Source organism: Lotus japonicus, chromosome 4 (assembly GCF_012489685.1).
Source record: "Lotus japonicus ecotype B-129 chromosome 4, LjGifu_v1.2".
NCBI lineage: Eukaryota > Viridiplantae > Streptophyta > Magnoliopsida > Fabales > Fabaceae > Lotus > Lotus japonicus.
This window is the reverse complement of record NC_080044.1, coordinates 18,815,708-18,828,605: the sequence shown is the minus strand read 5'-3', so window position 1 is coordinate 18,828,605 and position 12,898 is coordinate 18,815,708. Positions and strand designations below refer to the sequence as shown.

At 39.0% G+C, this 12,898-nt stretch overlaps 1 protein-coding gene across 1 annotated transcript; it reads left to right on the top strand.

The window, feature by feature from the left end:
* LOC130713897 (calmodulin-lysine N-methyltransferase) lies at positions 1 to 12,052 on the top strand. The gene is made up of 7 exons (XM_057563723.1): positions 1 to 141; positions 252 to 435; positions 1,266 to 1,345; positions 6,027 to 6,087; positions 6,222 to 6,337; positions 11,086 to 11,218; positions 11,730 to 12,052. Exons 1-7 carry the CDS (start codon positions 51 to 53, stop codon positions 12,013 to 12,015), a joined length of 951 nt encoding a protein of 316 aa, XP_057419706.1. The 5' UTR covers positions 1 to 50; the 3' UTR covers positions 12,016 to 12,052.
* The last annotated feature ends 846 nt before the right edge of the window (positions 12,053 to 12,898 follow it).

The following is a 12,898-nucleotide window of genomic DNA, read 5'->3' as shown; positions in this document are numbered from 1 at the left end:
TCATAAAATTGGACTAGTCACTGAAATCAAATCCTTCCGAAAAATTGGACATGGAAAACAAAACGAACGAGAAAGCTTCCTCTCTGCGATGGAAAATCCTTCGTCGCGCGCTTCTCTCTCACCCTCCCACTCCAAACCCAGGTCAATTTCATTTCCACACCCATCAAATTCCCACAATTTCATCACCGAATCGCTTCCACTGAACCTTCCATTTTGCTATAATTGCTTTTTCATGCTTAAAATCTTTGCAGATGAGCAATCTCAAACCAGTATTAAGCGCATTTCAAGAAGGACCAGTAATGGTTTCAACATGATACCCTCTCATATAGTCGATGATGAACGTAGTAGTTTGAGTAAATGCAATGGTTCTGCAGCAAGGGATGCTCGCGTTTGTTACAGTTTACCCATCCCTGGTTCTCCACAACTATTTTTAACGTGAGTGAGTTTTATGGTGTTCTTGTTTATATTCCAAGTGTATTCATTGTTAGTGATTAGAAATTTAGAACTTTAGCTTTTAGGAAAAGAATTTGGTTTTTTCTTTTATTATAAATTACTATTAATTTGGTAACCCATTTGCATTTTATTTCTTTTATGTTACAACAAACACTAGAAATTAGACACAAAATGTAGTGGTTGACTGCATTTTGTTTGCAAAGCTTTTTCTTAACCTGAATCTGTGTGGGTTGAGTGAGAATCCCACTCTCATTCTCATTCTAAATGATGTACTGAATGTAGACATGTTTGTTGTTTCTTTATGAATTATCCTACCTCTCAGAAAAAAAAGCAAAAAAAGAAATTCGGGAAACTAGGAAAAAATTAATTATCTTACAATCCCAGGATAGACATACGGCCCCGTTTGGGAGAGCATATTTGAGTTTATCTGATAGCATAAGCGCTTGTGTTACTGTTTGAGAGAGCTTATTGCCTACCATAAGCTGTTTTGAACTTATTTTCATAAGCTACCCAGGAATCAAGATAGCTTATGGAAAAGAGCTTATGCTTATAATAACTTATTTTCAATTTATTTTAATAAATTTGTTAAAATAGCTTATGAATAAGCGCTAGCGCTTATGGTTTCTTATGACCATAAGCGCTTAATTAAGCTGTTTTCCCAAACGGGGCATTGATCCTGTTTTCTCCCTAGCGCGACATCTTTTGGTTTCTATAGAAGTAAATGTCAATTCCATTATTTGGTGAGAGATTCTGGGTTGAACATTTATGTGCTTTTTTGAATGATTATCTATTGGTACATTTTATATATGCAGACAACGAGTGGACAACCGAGCTGACCTCAGTGATTTTGAGATATGTAACAGATACAACATCGACAACACTGGGCTTGTGTGTAAGTTTATTTCATCATCTTCACAACTTGTCCATTATGGATTTTTATTTTTAATGTTTTCTGGGGCTGATTATATTTGCATAAAGTATTCTCATCATCGTTGGCTTAAGCTTATGATGAAAGATTTCTACTCTTCTATTGTTAGCTTAGAGAAGTATAGGTTTTCATAGCACAGTTCAGAAAACAGATGAGCTACAAACTCATTGGTAGCTGATTTGGAATAAGATTATGAGGCTTTTATTTGGTTTTAGGGGTTTCCATAGCTGATACTGAATGGGATTGGGTTCTGTTATTGAATTACTAGTACCATCAGTATTCTCTTTCACTCTAAACACCCACTTGCAACCAATGACATGTCTATGTGGAGGTAAAGGAACCAAGTCAAGGTCTGATTCTTCATAAGAGAAGAATACTCCTCATGCTTATAGAAGCCAAGCAATGAGGATGGGACAAGGCTTGTTTGACAGTTGTAGGTTCCATATGAGTGAGCAAATGAGCAAAAGGGTTGGGTGAAGACGAGGCTTAACAATACTAGATTTAGCCCTAGTTTGCATAGGATTGGAATTGGAAACATGGTGCTGAAGAAGGTAAGGGAAAAAGAGGAGGAGAAGAAGTAGGTGATGGTAAAATTGAAGCGGAAGTTGGGGGCACATGTAGTAAAAGAGGTAAAGAAGTAGACGAAGATGAGGGTGAAGAAGGCCTGAGGGTCAGGAGGATGATAAGGGATTTGAGATGGTGGATTAGAATGTAGAATAGGAGGAACAGCTGGGATGGAATTGAGGTAGAGGAAGAGGGAAACTGAGAGGAAAACAACACATGATAAGGAAACCGTATCTCATTGAACAAGACATCCTTAGAGATAAAAATGCGGCCCTCAACATCTAGACACTTGCAACCATGGTGAGATGGAGAGTATCCCAGAAAAATACCGTCCCTAGAATGATAACAAAACTTATTGCGTTGATTAGGTCTGATAAAATGGTAACAAGCACAACCAAAGGTTTTGAGAAACTGATAATGAGAAAGCTTTTTGTACAAAACTGCAAAAGGAGACTGAATATTAAGAACCTCAGTGGGAAGACGATCGATCAAATAGGAAGCAGTAATAAAGGCATGATCCCAGTATTTGAGAGGCATTTGGGCATTAGAGAGGAGGTTTAGACCAGTTTCTACAAGATGTCTATGTTTCCTCTCAACTGTCCCATTTTGGTGATGGGTATGAGAGTATATGACTCTATGAACAATGGCTAGATCAGCAAAAAGAGACTGAAAAGGCCTAAACTCACCCCCCAGCCAGTTTGAACAGACTTAATACAAAAACCATGCTGCAATTTTACCATAGTTTTAAATTGCTTAACTTTTAGCAAAACATCTGATTTTTGGTGAAGGGGGTACACTCAGATATACTTGGAAAAACGAATCAGAAAGCACTTTCTTGCGATTCTTCTCCAATTTCATTTCGTGAGCAATGAGAATCGACGTAATCTCAGAAATAGAGGATTAATCCGATCGATGCTGTAGAACAGTGATAACAGAGGAATATTAGTCAGGCAAGCCACCCATAATCCCTTCCAAGTTCCAATTGATCATGATATGGAACTAGATCCCCAAGCGTATTCATAGTGTTAACGATGACCTTGATCCGCTGCAAATACTCCTTCATAGTTCGTGTTCCCTTTGTGATATGCTTGATTTCAGAACAAAGTTCATTAGATTCAACCTTTGATAATTCATCCAAGACCTTCCACGAATGAACACAAGTGATAACATACGGAAGAACTGACTCGGAAATTGAAAAGAGAGTCCAGGTGAACAGAAGTGAATCTTGCTGCTCCCAAACAAAGTATGTGATAGGGACCTTGCTGTAAGTAAGAGCAAGGATTTCTCTAAAGTTTACAAGCGTAGGGGCAAGGTGGGAATAAACAATAGTCCCACTACTAGTGATGAGTAGTGTAACCAATTGCTGAGCTGGTAGATTCTCTCTGCAGAGAATCAGGCCAGGTGGTGTGTAAAAGAACCAAGAGAGTGGTGAGTGACGGTAGGCAGAAATTCTGTTAGGACTAGGGGAGGTAGGAACGCTCTCGAATCTGTTCCTGGGTTATCACTTTTTCCTGTATTTCCTTTCTGCTATTGTAATTCCCTAAAGGGATTCTGGCATTCATACCAGGATTCCCTTGAATTAATACACTATTTTTCCAGTATAGTCTCTGAAATCCCTATTCCCTATCAATGGTATCAGAGCCTTCCACCATGTCTCTGAGCTGCAAACGAGTGGCGCGGGTGGTGACGCCGGCATTGCAGTGTTCGCCCGGGACTAGACAAGGGGCTAGTGCACAGCCAGCCCGCGTGGGCGCCGAGGCTGCGGAGCGTGGTGGGATGTTAGGACCCCATTGCAAGGTATGGGACTTGAGTCCCACATTGGAAGTATGGGATTCTAATGTGGGGTTTATAAGGCCTTGGGATCTCCAACTACAACAACTAGCTTTTGTGGTGTGGTTCTCCCAAGGTTCTTATCATTGGTATCAGAGCTCCCGATCTGAGGGAGCTTTGTATGGCCTTTACCCGCGCACGAATGGAGAATCGGATGGAGAACGTAGAGAAGAACGTCACTGACATGATGTCCGTTGTCGACGAGCTTCGACAGTTGATGCTACAACAAAACCGACGCCGGAGCAGGGGTCGATCCAAGACACCACGACGCCGACACCGTTCGGGAAGCCAGAATTCGTCTCTCTCTGGAGACAATTCTTGCAGCTCTCGTTCCACGTCGCTGCGACGCGACGACGCTTCACCCAAGAGGCATGTTCGAACGGGGAGGAAGATTGATCTTCCCGTGTTCAATGGCGAAGATGCTTATGGGTGGATCGTTCGGGTCGAACGCTTCTTTCGACTCAACGACGTCGATGACACCGAGAAGGTGAAGCTCCTTGTGGTAGCCATGGAGGATCGCGCCTTGAACTGGTTTCAATGGTGGGAGGAGCAAACACCGGAACGCACCTGGGAAGCGTTCAAGGAAGCTTTGATCAGGAGGTTTCAACCCGGGTTGGTACAAAATGGTAACAAGTACAACCAAAGGTTTTGAGAAACTGATAATGAGAAAGCTTTTTGTACAAAACTGCAAAAGGAGACTGAATATTAAGAACCTCAGTGGGAAGACGATCGATCAAATAGGAAGCAGTAATAAAGGCATGATCCCAGTATTTGAGAGGCATTTGGACATTAGAGAGGAGGTTTAGACCATTTTCTACAAGATGTCTATGCTTCCTCTCAACTGTCCCATTTTGGTGATGGGTATGAGGGTATATGACTCTATGAACAATGCCTAGATCAGCAAAAAGAGACTGAAAAGGCCTAAACTCACCCCCAGTCAGTTTGAACAGACTTAATACAAAAACCATGCTGCAATTTTACCATAGTTTTAAATTGCTTAACTTTTAGCAAAACATCTGATTTTTGGTGAAGTACACTCAGGTATACTTGGAAAAACGAATCAGAAATCACTTTCTTGCGATTCTTCTCCAATTTCATTTCGTGAGCAATGAGAATCGACGCAATCTCAGAAATAGAGGATTAATCCGATCGATGATGCAGAACAGTGATAACAGAGGAATATTAGTCAGGCAAGCCACCCATAATTGCTTCCAAGTTCCAATTGATCATGATATGGAACTGGATCCCCAAGCGTACACAGAGTGTTTATGATGACCTTGATCCGCTGCGAATACTCCTTCATAGTTCGTGTTCCCGTTGTGATATGCTTGATTTCAGAACAAAGTTCATTAGATTCAACCTTTGCTAGTTCCTCAAAATAAGCATGTAATCCATTATCCATCCAAGACCTGCCACAAATGAACGCAAGTGATAACATGCGGAAGAACCGGCTCGGAAATTGAAAAAGAGTCCAGGTGAACAGAAGCGAATCTTGCTGCTCCCAAACAGAGTACGCTGGATTCACATTATCGAGAGTTTGATCCTCTTCTTTAAGATACCGTGGTGGAATCGTTGGATTCACTAGTCACCACAAACTTCTGAAACTTGTGTCCTTTGATTACTCCTTCTACTCTGAAATTCTTCTCATCAAGCGACAAGCTTGATTGTCAATTGATGTGAAAATGTTTCTGGTGCGGAAGCCATGGAAGCTGATTGAGTCAAGCTCTGATACCATGTTAGAAATGGTGCGAGAGAAGAGAGAGAAGGAAATAACAGAAAACTGATTCTATCCAATATTATTCTTTCTTATAATAGAATTTCAGTAAAGCTATTATTTATAGTAGATTGGGGAAATAACCGAACCTAATGTTCAGTTAACTTATAACTAACTAACTACAGCTGGCAACACACTAACATATAATATTCTAACCGAATAAGATATTATTTTAAGGTATGTTTTAAGGAAAAGTAAATTAGATTTGATCTGTCATGAATATGTTTTTTCAATTTATTCACGAGAGGAACCATTATAATTTTTACCAAAATGTTTTATTTGAGAAAAAGTGCATGTTCAATTACTTTTACTTTAAGATGTATTAAGAAGAAAATGAATCAGATGTTGGCTGGTGATACATTTTAAAACAACATAATTGATCATTTCAGTCTCTGATAATTTTTGTTATCTTCTAAATCTTGATTCTGCCTGTTTTATTTTCAGTTTGTGCTTATAAACTCAAGATGTCTTCTGCAGGTAATTGGCCATCAGAAGACGTTCTTGCTCACTATTGCTTGTCAAATGCTGATATATTCAGGTTTGTTTCTTTGCAGAAGATTTTATTCAGGATTGAATAACTATTTAATTTTACCACATTAGCATCATTTTCAACGTTATTTTTCTGGGAACTCTGGCTGGTATAATTTCTTAGTATGCATTAAATTCCTTTAGGTCTAAAAACGTTATTGAGCTTGGTTCTGGCTACGGCTTGGCTGGATTTGTTATTTCAGCTGTTACCGAGGCATCGAAAGTTGTAATCTCTGATGGAAATCCACAAGTGGTTGATTGTATCCTTTCGGTATGGTTATATGTATGACAATACTTCTTAACTTCTTATGTTTCCAAAAGAGAGAATTAATTATATTGTAAAGAATTCATACTTTTTTCATAAGTGAATGTAAAAAGGGTACTATAGTCCCTTCTGGGTATAAACTTAAACAACTTTCTTCTCTTTTAATTTTACTTTAAAACGTGAAACAACTGGATTTATATTTGGTGATCATTTTTTAAACTTTTGTTTATAGAGGAGGTTAGTGTCTTATATTTGTAAAATCTAATTTGATTACACCTGTGATATCAGTAGTGGATATATATTTACAAAAATGGATTTGTCACACCCCTTAGGATGTATACACCAAGGGGTGGATGAGATAGATGGAAAGGAAAGGAAAGGAAAGAAAGGAAGAGATGATTGTATTAGCTGGAAATACCCACCTCTTATATAGGGAGTGTTGGTTAGTAGTTAGTTAGGGAAAATTTCTGATTCATTATAGTGGAGTAAACCTGGACAGTGGACACTCAAATTCCCGGGGCCATTGTTTCCCTTCTATTTCTTCTCATTCACTGAGAGTACCAGTAATAACAGTTCTTCCATTTTCTCTTTCTTCTTCCTAGTTGATCCTATCATTTTGGTATCAGAGCTCCATCCAGGAGCTGTGACACTCAAATTCGCATGGTCAAGAGCAGAATGAAGAGTAGAGTGGATTCGATTGAACGTTTTTTGGAAGGGCTAAATCTGGATCTGTAAGAAGCCTGGATAATTGGAGAAGAGGATCGCAGAACACGGGAAATGGAAAAGGAGCAAAGCAAAGTGAGATATCGCAAATTGGAGAGGGCGCTTAAGGCGATTTTGTGTGCCTGGGAGTCGAGCGCAAGGGAGAAGCTTCTGGCGGCGGCGACACTGAGGAAACGATTCCGGTGGCCAACAGTGGGACAGTGCGAGGCAGGGAAGGTGACCGAAGTGATGGAAACGGCACGGATCATTGGAGAAGGTTGGAAATTGAAGTTTTCAAAGGAGACAGTGATGCGTTTGGTTGGGTGAACAAACTAGAGTATTATTTTTGAATTAAAGGAGCTTGGGATGACGAGACATTGCAGGCTGTGATGGTTGCTTTGGATGGAAAAGCTTTGAGATGGTTTCAATGGTGGGACTTGGGAGGCTTTTCACCCTAATTCGACTTGGGAGGGATTCAAGATTTCTATTCTGGAAAGGTTTCAGGTGAGTTCTTCATCGAGTCTTTTCGCATCTTTACTGGCACTGAAACAGGAAGGCTCGGGGGGAGGAATACGTAGTTTGAGCGATTCGCAGGGATGTTGAGGGTAGTAGACAAAGAGCATCTCATGGATGTGTTAGTCAATGGCTTGAAGTAAGAAATAGGTTCTGAGGTCAAGTTGTATGAGCCTAGGATGTTAACAGTCATGGATAAGAATGCATTGATGATTGAGCAGAAAAACAGGGCGTGTTGGAAGAGTGGTAACAGTGGAAGTGGATGATTTGGCAATGTGGCGAGTTCGTACAAATCTCCTCTCCTTTTTCCAGAAATGTGTCAATTGATACTGGACAGAGGACTGGAACTAGAATTCCTGCTGCAGTTTCTGGTGCTGTCAGTGTTACTTCTGAGAAATCAGTGAACAAGGAAAGCACTGGGGGTTACAGGAGGTTGCGTGAAGTTTTAATGCAGGAGAAAATCAGGAAAGGAGAGTGTTTCCGTTGTGAGGAAAAATGTGGGCCAAATCACATTTGCAAGAACAAGCAGTTTAGGGGGATGTTGTTGGAGGAAGAAGGCATTGAGGAAGAAGGGCCAGAGGTGCAGCAACAGGAGGAGGAACGGGGAGAGTTCTTACAGTTGTCATTGCATAGCATTGGTGGATTTACTTCCAGGAGGTCTTTAAAGGTTTGGGCATTCATTGGAAAGCACAAGGTGGTGGTGTTGGAGCAAACCCTCAACTTTATTTCCAAGGATCTGTGATAAGAACCTTGGGAGAACCATACCACAAAAGCTAGCTGTTTAGTTGGAGAGCCCAAAGCCCAAAGCCTTAGAATCCCATACTTCCAATGTGGACCTCAAGTCTCATACCTTGCAATTGGGTTCCTAACATCCCACCACGCTCCGCAACCCCGGCGCCCACGCGGGCTGTCTATTCACTAGCCCTTTGACTAGTCCCAGGCGAACAATGCAATGCCGGCGTCACCATTCATGCCGCTCGTTTGCAGCTGAGAGACATGATGGAAGGCTCTGATACCAATTGATAAGATCCTTGGGAGAACCATCCTACAAAAGCTAGTTGTTGTAGTTGGAGAGCCCAAAGCCTTAAAACCCCACATAGAATCCCATACTTCCAATGTGGGACTCAAGTCCTATACCTTGCAATTGAGTTCCTAACAATCTGGTGCAGTGTTTACACTTGCAGGTTCTGGATACCTCCCCTTAATGGTGGAGGAAGGAGATGGCCACAAGATTCAGTGTAGAGGTGTTTGTAGCAATATGATATAAAACCATTCATGTGTCCTTTACCCAACAACTTAAGCTTTTGGTATAGTTGGTTCATGATATGGTATCAGAGTATCTATGAATAAGTAGTATGGAATTCGATCCTTGTTTGCCCCTATTATTCTAATAAAAAATTGAATTTATGCACATGGTCTGTGGGCCTGTGCATTGTCCATGCTTCAAGCCCAAGCGGGCTCTTACGTGAGTGGGCGTGCTAGAAATGTAATATAAAACCATTCATGTGTTCTTTACCCAACAATTTAAGCTTTTGAGATAGTTGGTGTATGACATATACCATTAAAACCCGAATTACTCTTAATGGTTTGGCCAATAGTTTTCCCTCTATCTCTAACTGTTTTGCGATAATTTTCCCTTGTGCTTTATCTAGTCTTCGCCACACATATCCAAACCACCTAAAATAGGACTACCATTATTTCTACTATGAGAGTTATGTTAACGTTTTCCTTATAATTCCATTCCTCATCATATTGTATCTTGTATGATTACTCATCCAATGTAGCATTCTAATCTCTGCAATACTAAGCTTACTTTATCGTTGGCTCTTTAATTTAGCGGTCAACATTCAGTCTTATACAACATTGCAACTATGTGGTAAAAAATTTCTTTAAGTTTGAGTGGTATTTTTCTATCACAAATTACACTTGAAGCATTTCTCCATTTCATCCACCTTGTGTGGATCCTATATTTGACATCTCCCTTTATCTCCTTATAATTTTGTATAATAGAACCGAGATACATAAACTAAGAGACTTGTGGTATTGTATGTTTTCCGGCTTAAACCTCTAACCTAAAATTTATGTGCCTCTTCCTAAACTTGCATTCCTTATACTCTATTTTACTTCTACTTAGAAGAAGTTGTGCTTCCAAGGCTTGATTTATGTCATGTGCTTGTAAGACTTAATTTAATATCTCATATTTTTCATTTATATTCTCTCTAGACTCTCCATCATGACACTGGTTCTTGGATATGTTTAGTAAGCACACTAAAACTAAGACAAAAATATATCAGCTCAAAGTTGACCCTTGGTGCAAATTTGTAGTAATCAGAAGTTTTTTGCAATTCCCGCTTTTCTTTCACACACTAATAATGACGACTTGTACATACCTTTGATGATCAATCTACTCAATATGAACTCTTTCCTTCTCTAAAACCTTGCACAAAACTTTCTATTAACTCTATGGTACGCCCAGTGTTATCAAATAGCGGCTATAGGGCGCTATGCCGCTATGGTGTAGCGGATTTTTGGCTAATCGCGACGCCGCTATTGCCCGCTATTCCCGCTATTTCCGCTATTCACCGCCAAATAGCGACCGAAATAGCGGAATTTTGGCTCACCGCGATGGTCCGCGATCGCGATTTGATAACACTGGGTACGCCTTTTCTAAGTCAATGAAAACCATTGTTAAATCTTTTTAATTCCTCTTGTATCTCTTCATTAGTCTTATAGCAAAGTGTATAGCTTCTATTTTCGACCTCCTCGAAATAAAAAAATGATTTTCTATCATGTGTGTCTCTTCTCTTATTTTCTCAGTTTACTCTTCCAAAACTTCACAGTTTGGCTGAGCTTAATCTCCTATAATATGCACAATTTGGTGTCTCACCTATGTTCTTAAAATTAAAGATTCACTCATCTGATATGCTTTTAGACCTCCTAATCTTGTTAAACAACTTTTTGAGCCTTCATATATCTTTCTCTCCTCGCCCCTTCCATACCTCAATAGCATTTGATCAACTGCTTTGCTATTATCTGTTTTTTGTTTTTTCAAAACTTTTTTTACCTCAGATTCCCGGAGTCTTCAATAATGAAGTGGTTATGAATTTATGATCCTCCTTTCTAGTGTTAACTGTTAAGTCTATCTAAGTTTTGTGAAAAGTTGTATCCTGCATTAAATAGTTTAGACCCACTTTTCCCTCAACATTATATATGCGTAAGGAAAAGCTAAGGAAACTATCAAATTACATATATTATTTATTCAAAGAACCAATGTGATCAATTTGGTATTAATCCCTGTTTCTGTGCTATAGCATCCTTTACCCTGCTTTTGGGTTGAACACTCTTGTGCATATTTGACATTTCTCAATTGTAGCGTACTTAATGGGATATTTATTTTCTCATAGTAACCAACACAATAACTAAGCCTCTTTTCTATTTAAAAAAGTATTGCTGCAGTATAGCCTTTTTGAGAATATGCTTCATTAAATATTTTCATGTCAAATGGGATTGCTCTTCCATGACAATCAGATACTCAGCATAACATTGAAGCCAACTCTGGAGCATTTGGGGAAACAATTGTGAAGTCTATGATGCTTCACTGGAATCAGGAAGATATATTTAATGTTACTGACACTTTTGACATCATTATCGCAAGTGATTGGTAAGTTTTTTTCTTAAGTTTTCTACTGTTCTATACCGTTTTCTATTTCTCATTTCCCATTCTTAGGTGAAAATCTTATTTGCATTTCTACTGATATAGCTGTAAGCCTATAACTGCATACTTAATGAAAATGCTATTTTATGTCTAAACATTTTCTTTTAATCATTTGGATTAAGATAAGAGCAAACATGAGGTAGTGGTCAGACTCTAAATCTCTTGTTTATCTGGTGGGAGCTTTGGTTTATCCCATAAACAATTTTATTATATTCATGTTATGCTTGACCAATGGGATTTACTTTTTTATTTTCCGCTTTTGTTAACTTTTTATTAGTTTTATTTTTGAAAGTTAGATATGTTCAGATTTCTAAATTTATTCTCAAGTGGACAAAAAGCAGTTATATCGTGTACGAAATGCATCAAGCAGATTCACATGCATGCAGCTTGACTTGCCTTTTGTTTTGGTCTTTTATGCTAGTCTTATCTTTAACGCATGGAATGGTCATTTTGACAGCACTTTCTTTAAGGATTTCCACAAAGGCCTTGCTCAAGTTGTCAAACACTTGTTATCAAAAGCAGCTTCTTCTGAGGCGATATTTCTAAGTCCGAATAGAGGCAACTCGTTGGACCTGTTCTTGGAGGTAGCACAAGAAATTGGCTTGCATTTCAGTGTAACAGAGAACTATGACAATGATGTCTTGAAACGTCATGAGCGATTCTTGAGTGGTGAAGATAGGGTCTCTTGGCCCAGTTATGATAAAGATCACTGCTATCCACTCTTAATCAGAATTACCCTTTGAACTTTCTGTAAGATATTTTGCCTAGGGCTTCTTTCCATGGTTGGTTGACTCTAAGTTAAGACAGATAAATTTTGTCACCCAGAAACTACTCACAAAAGCTTCTCCTCTGAATTGATTTAAGCTTTAGAACCAATGAATATGAAGCGTATGCGATGGTTCACCACAAAATTGAAGATTATATTTTTGGTCACTAAAGTACCTGATATTATCAAAACTTTTTTTCAGTCCACTTGGTCTAGGAACATGAAAAAAGAAAAAGTGATTAACAGTTTTGCATTTGGTAGATAAGTATATTTAAAGTGATTAAAATGTCTGCACTAGTGTCCTGTTTATGATAAAAACATGGTAGGTTAGCTGAATCATGTGTGTATTTGCTATGAAATTATTGTCTGAGATGGTGTCTTGGATATGCTATTGGTTTCTACTCTGCAACTTTTGACAGAAAGGTTGTTAGCTTCACTGAAGAGCAGTCCATTTGAGTAAACAAAGCAACTCCACCACCGGTGGGATGAAGGTGCAGTGTAAAAAGCTGGCAATTTGTTCAATTAAACTAGATTTTAATCCAAGTGGAGGGTTTGATGCTTGCTTTTCACTTGTATGCCATAGTAATGGGATATGCTTTGAGATTATTGATGGACATGACTCGGGATTCTTAGCTATTACGGAAATGTCTATTAGACACCTATTAGTATTAATTTTCATCTATTGCTTTGTCGATTGGACTTGTCTGAATGTTTCCTTATACCCTTCTCAATTTTTCTTGCTACTTTCTAAAAAAGGATGATCTGATCACTAGTGTCTGGTAGAAAAATAGTGGGGGCCAGGGACAAGCCCAAGACAGTTCATGCTTGGTTATTTTTTGGTGTAAGACAGGAAAGACACT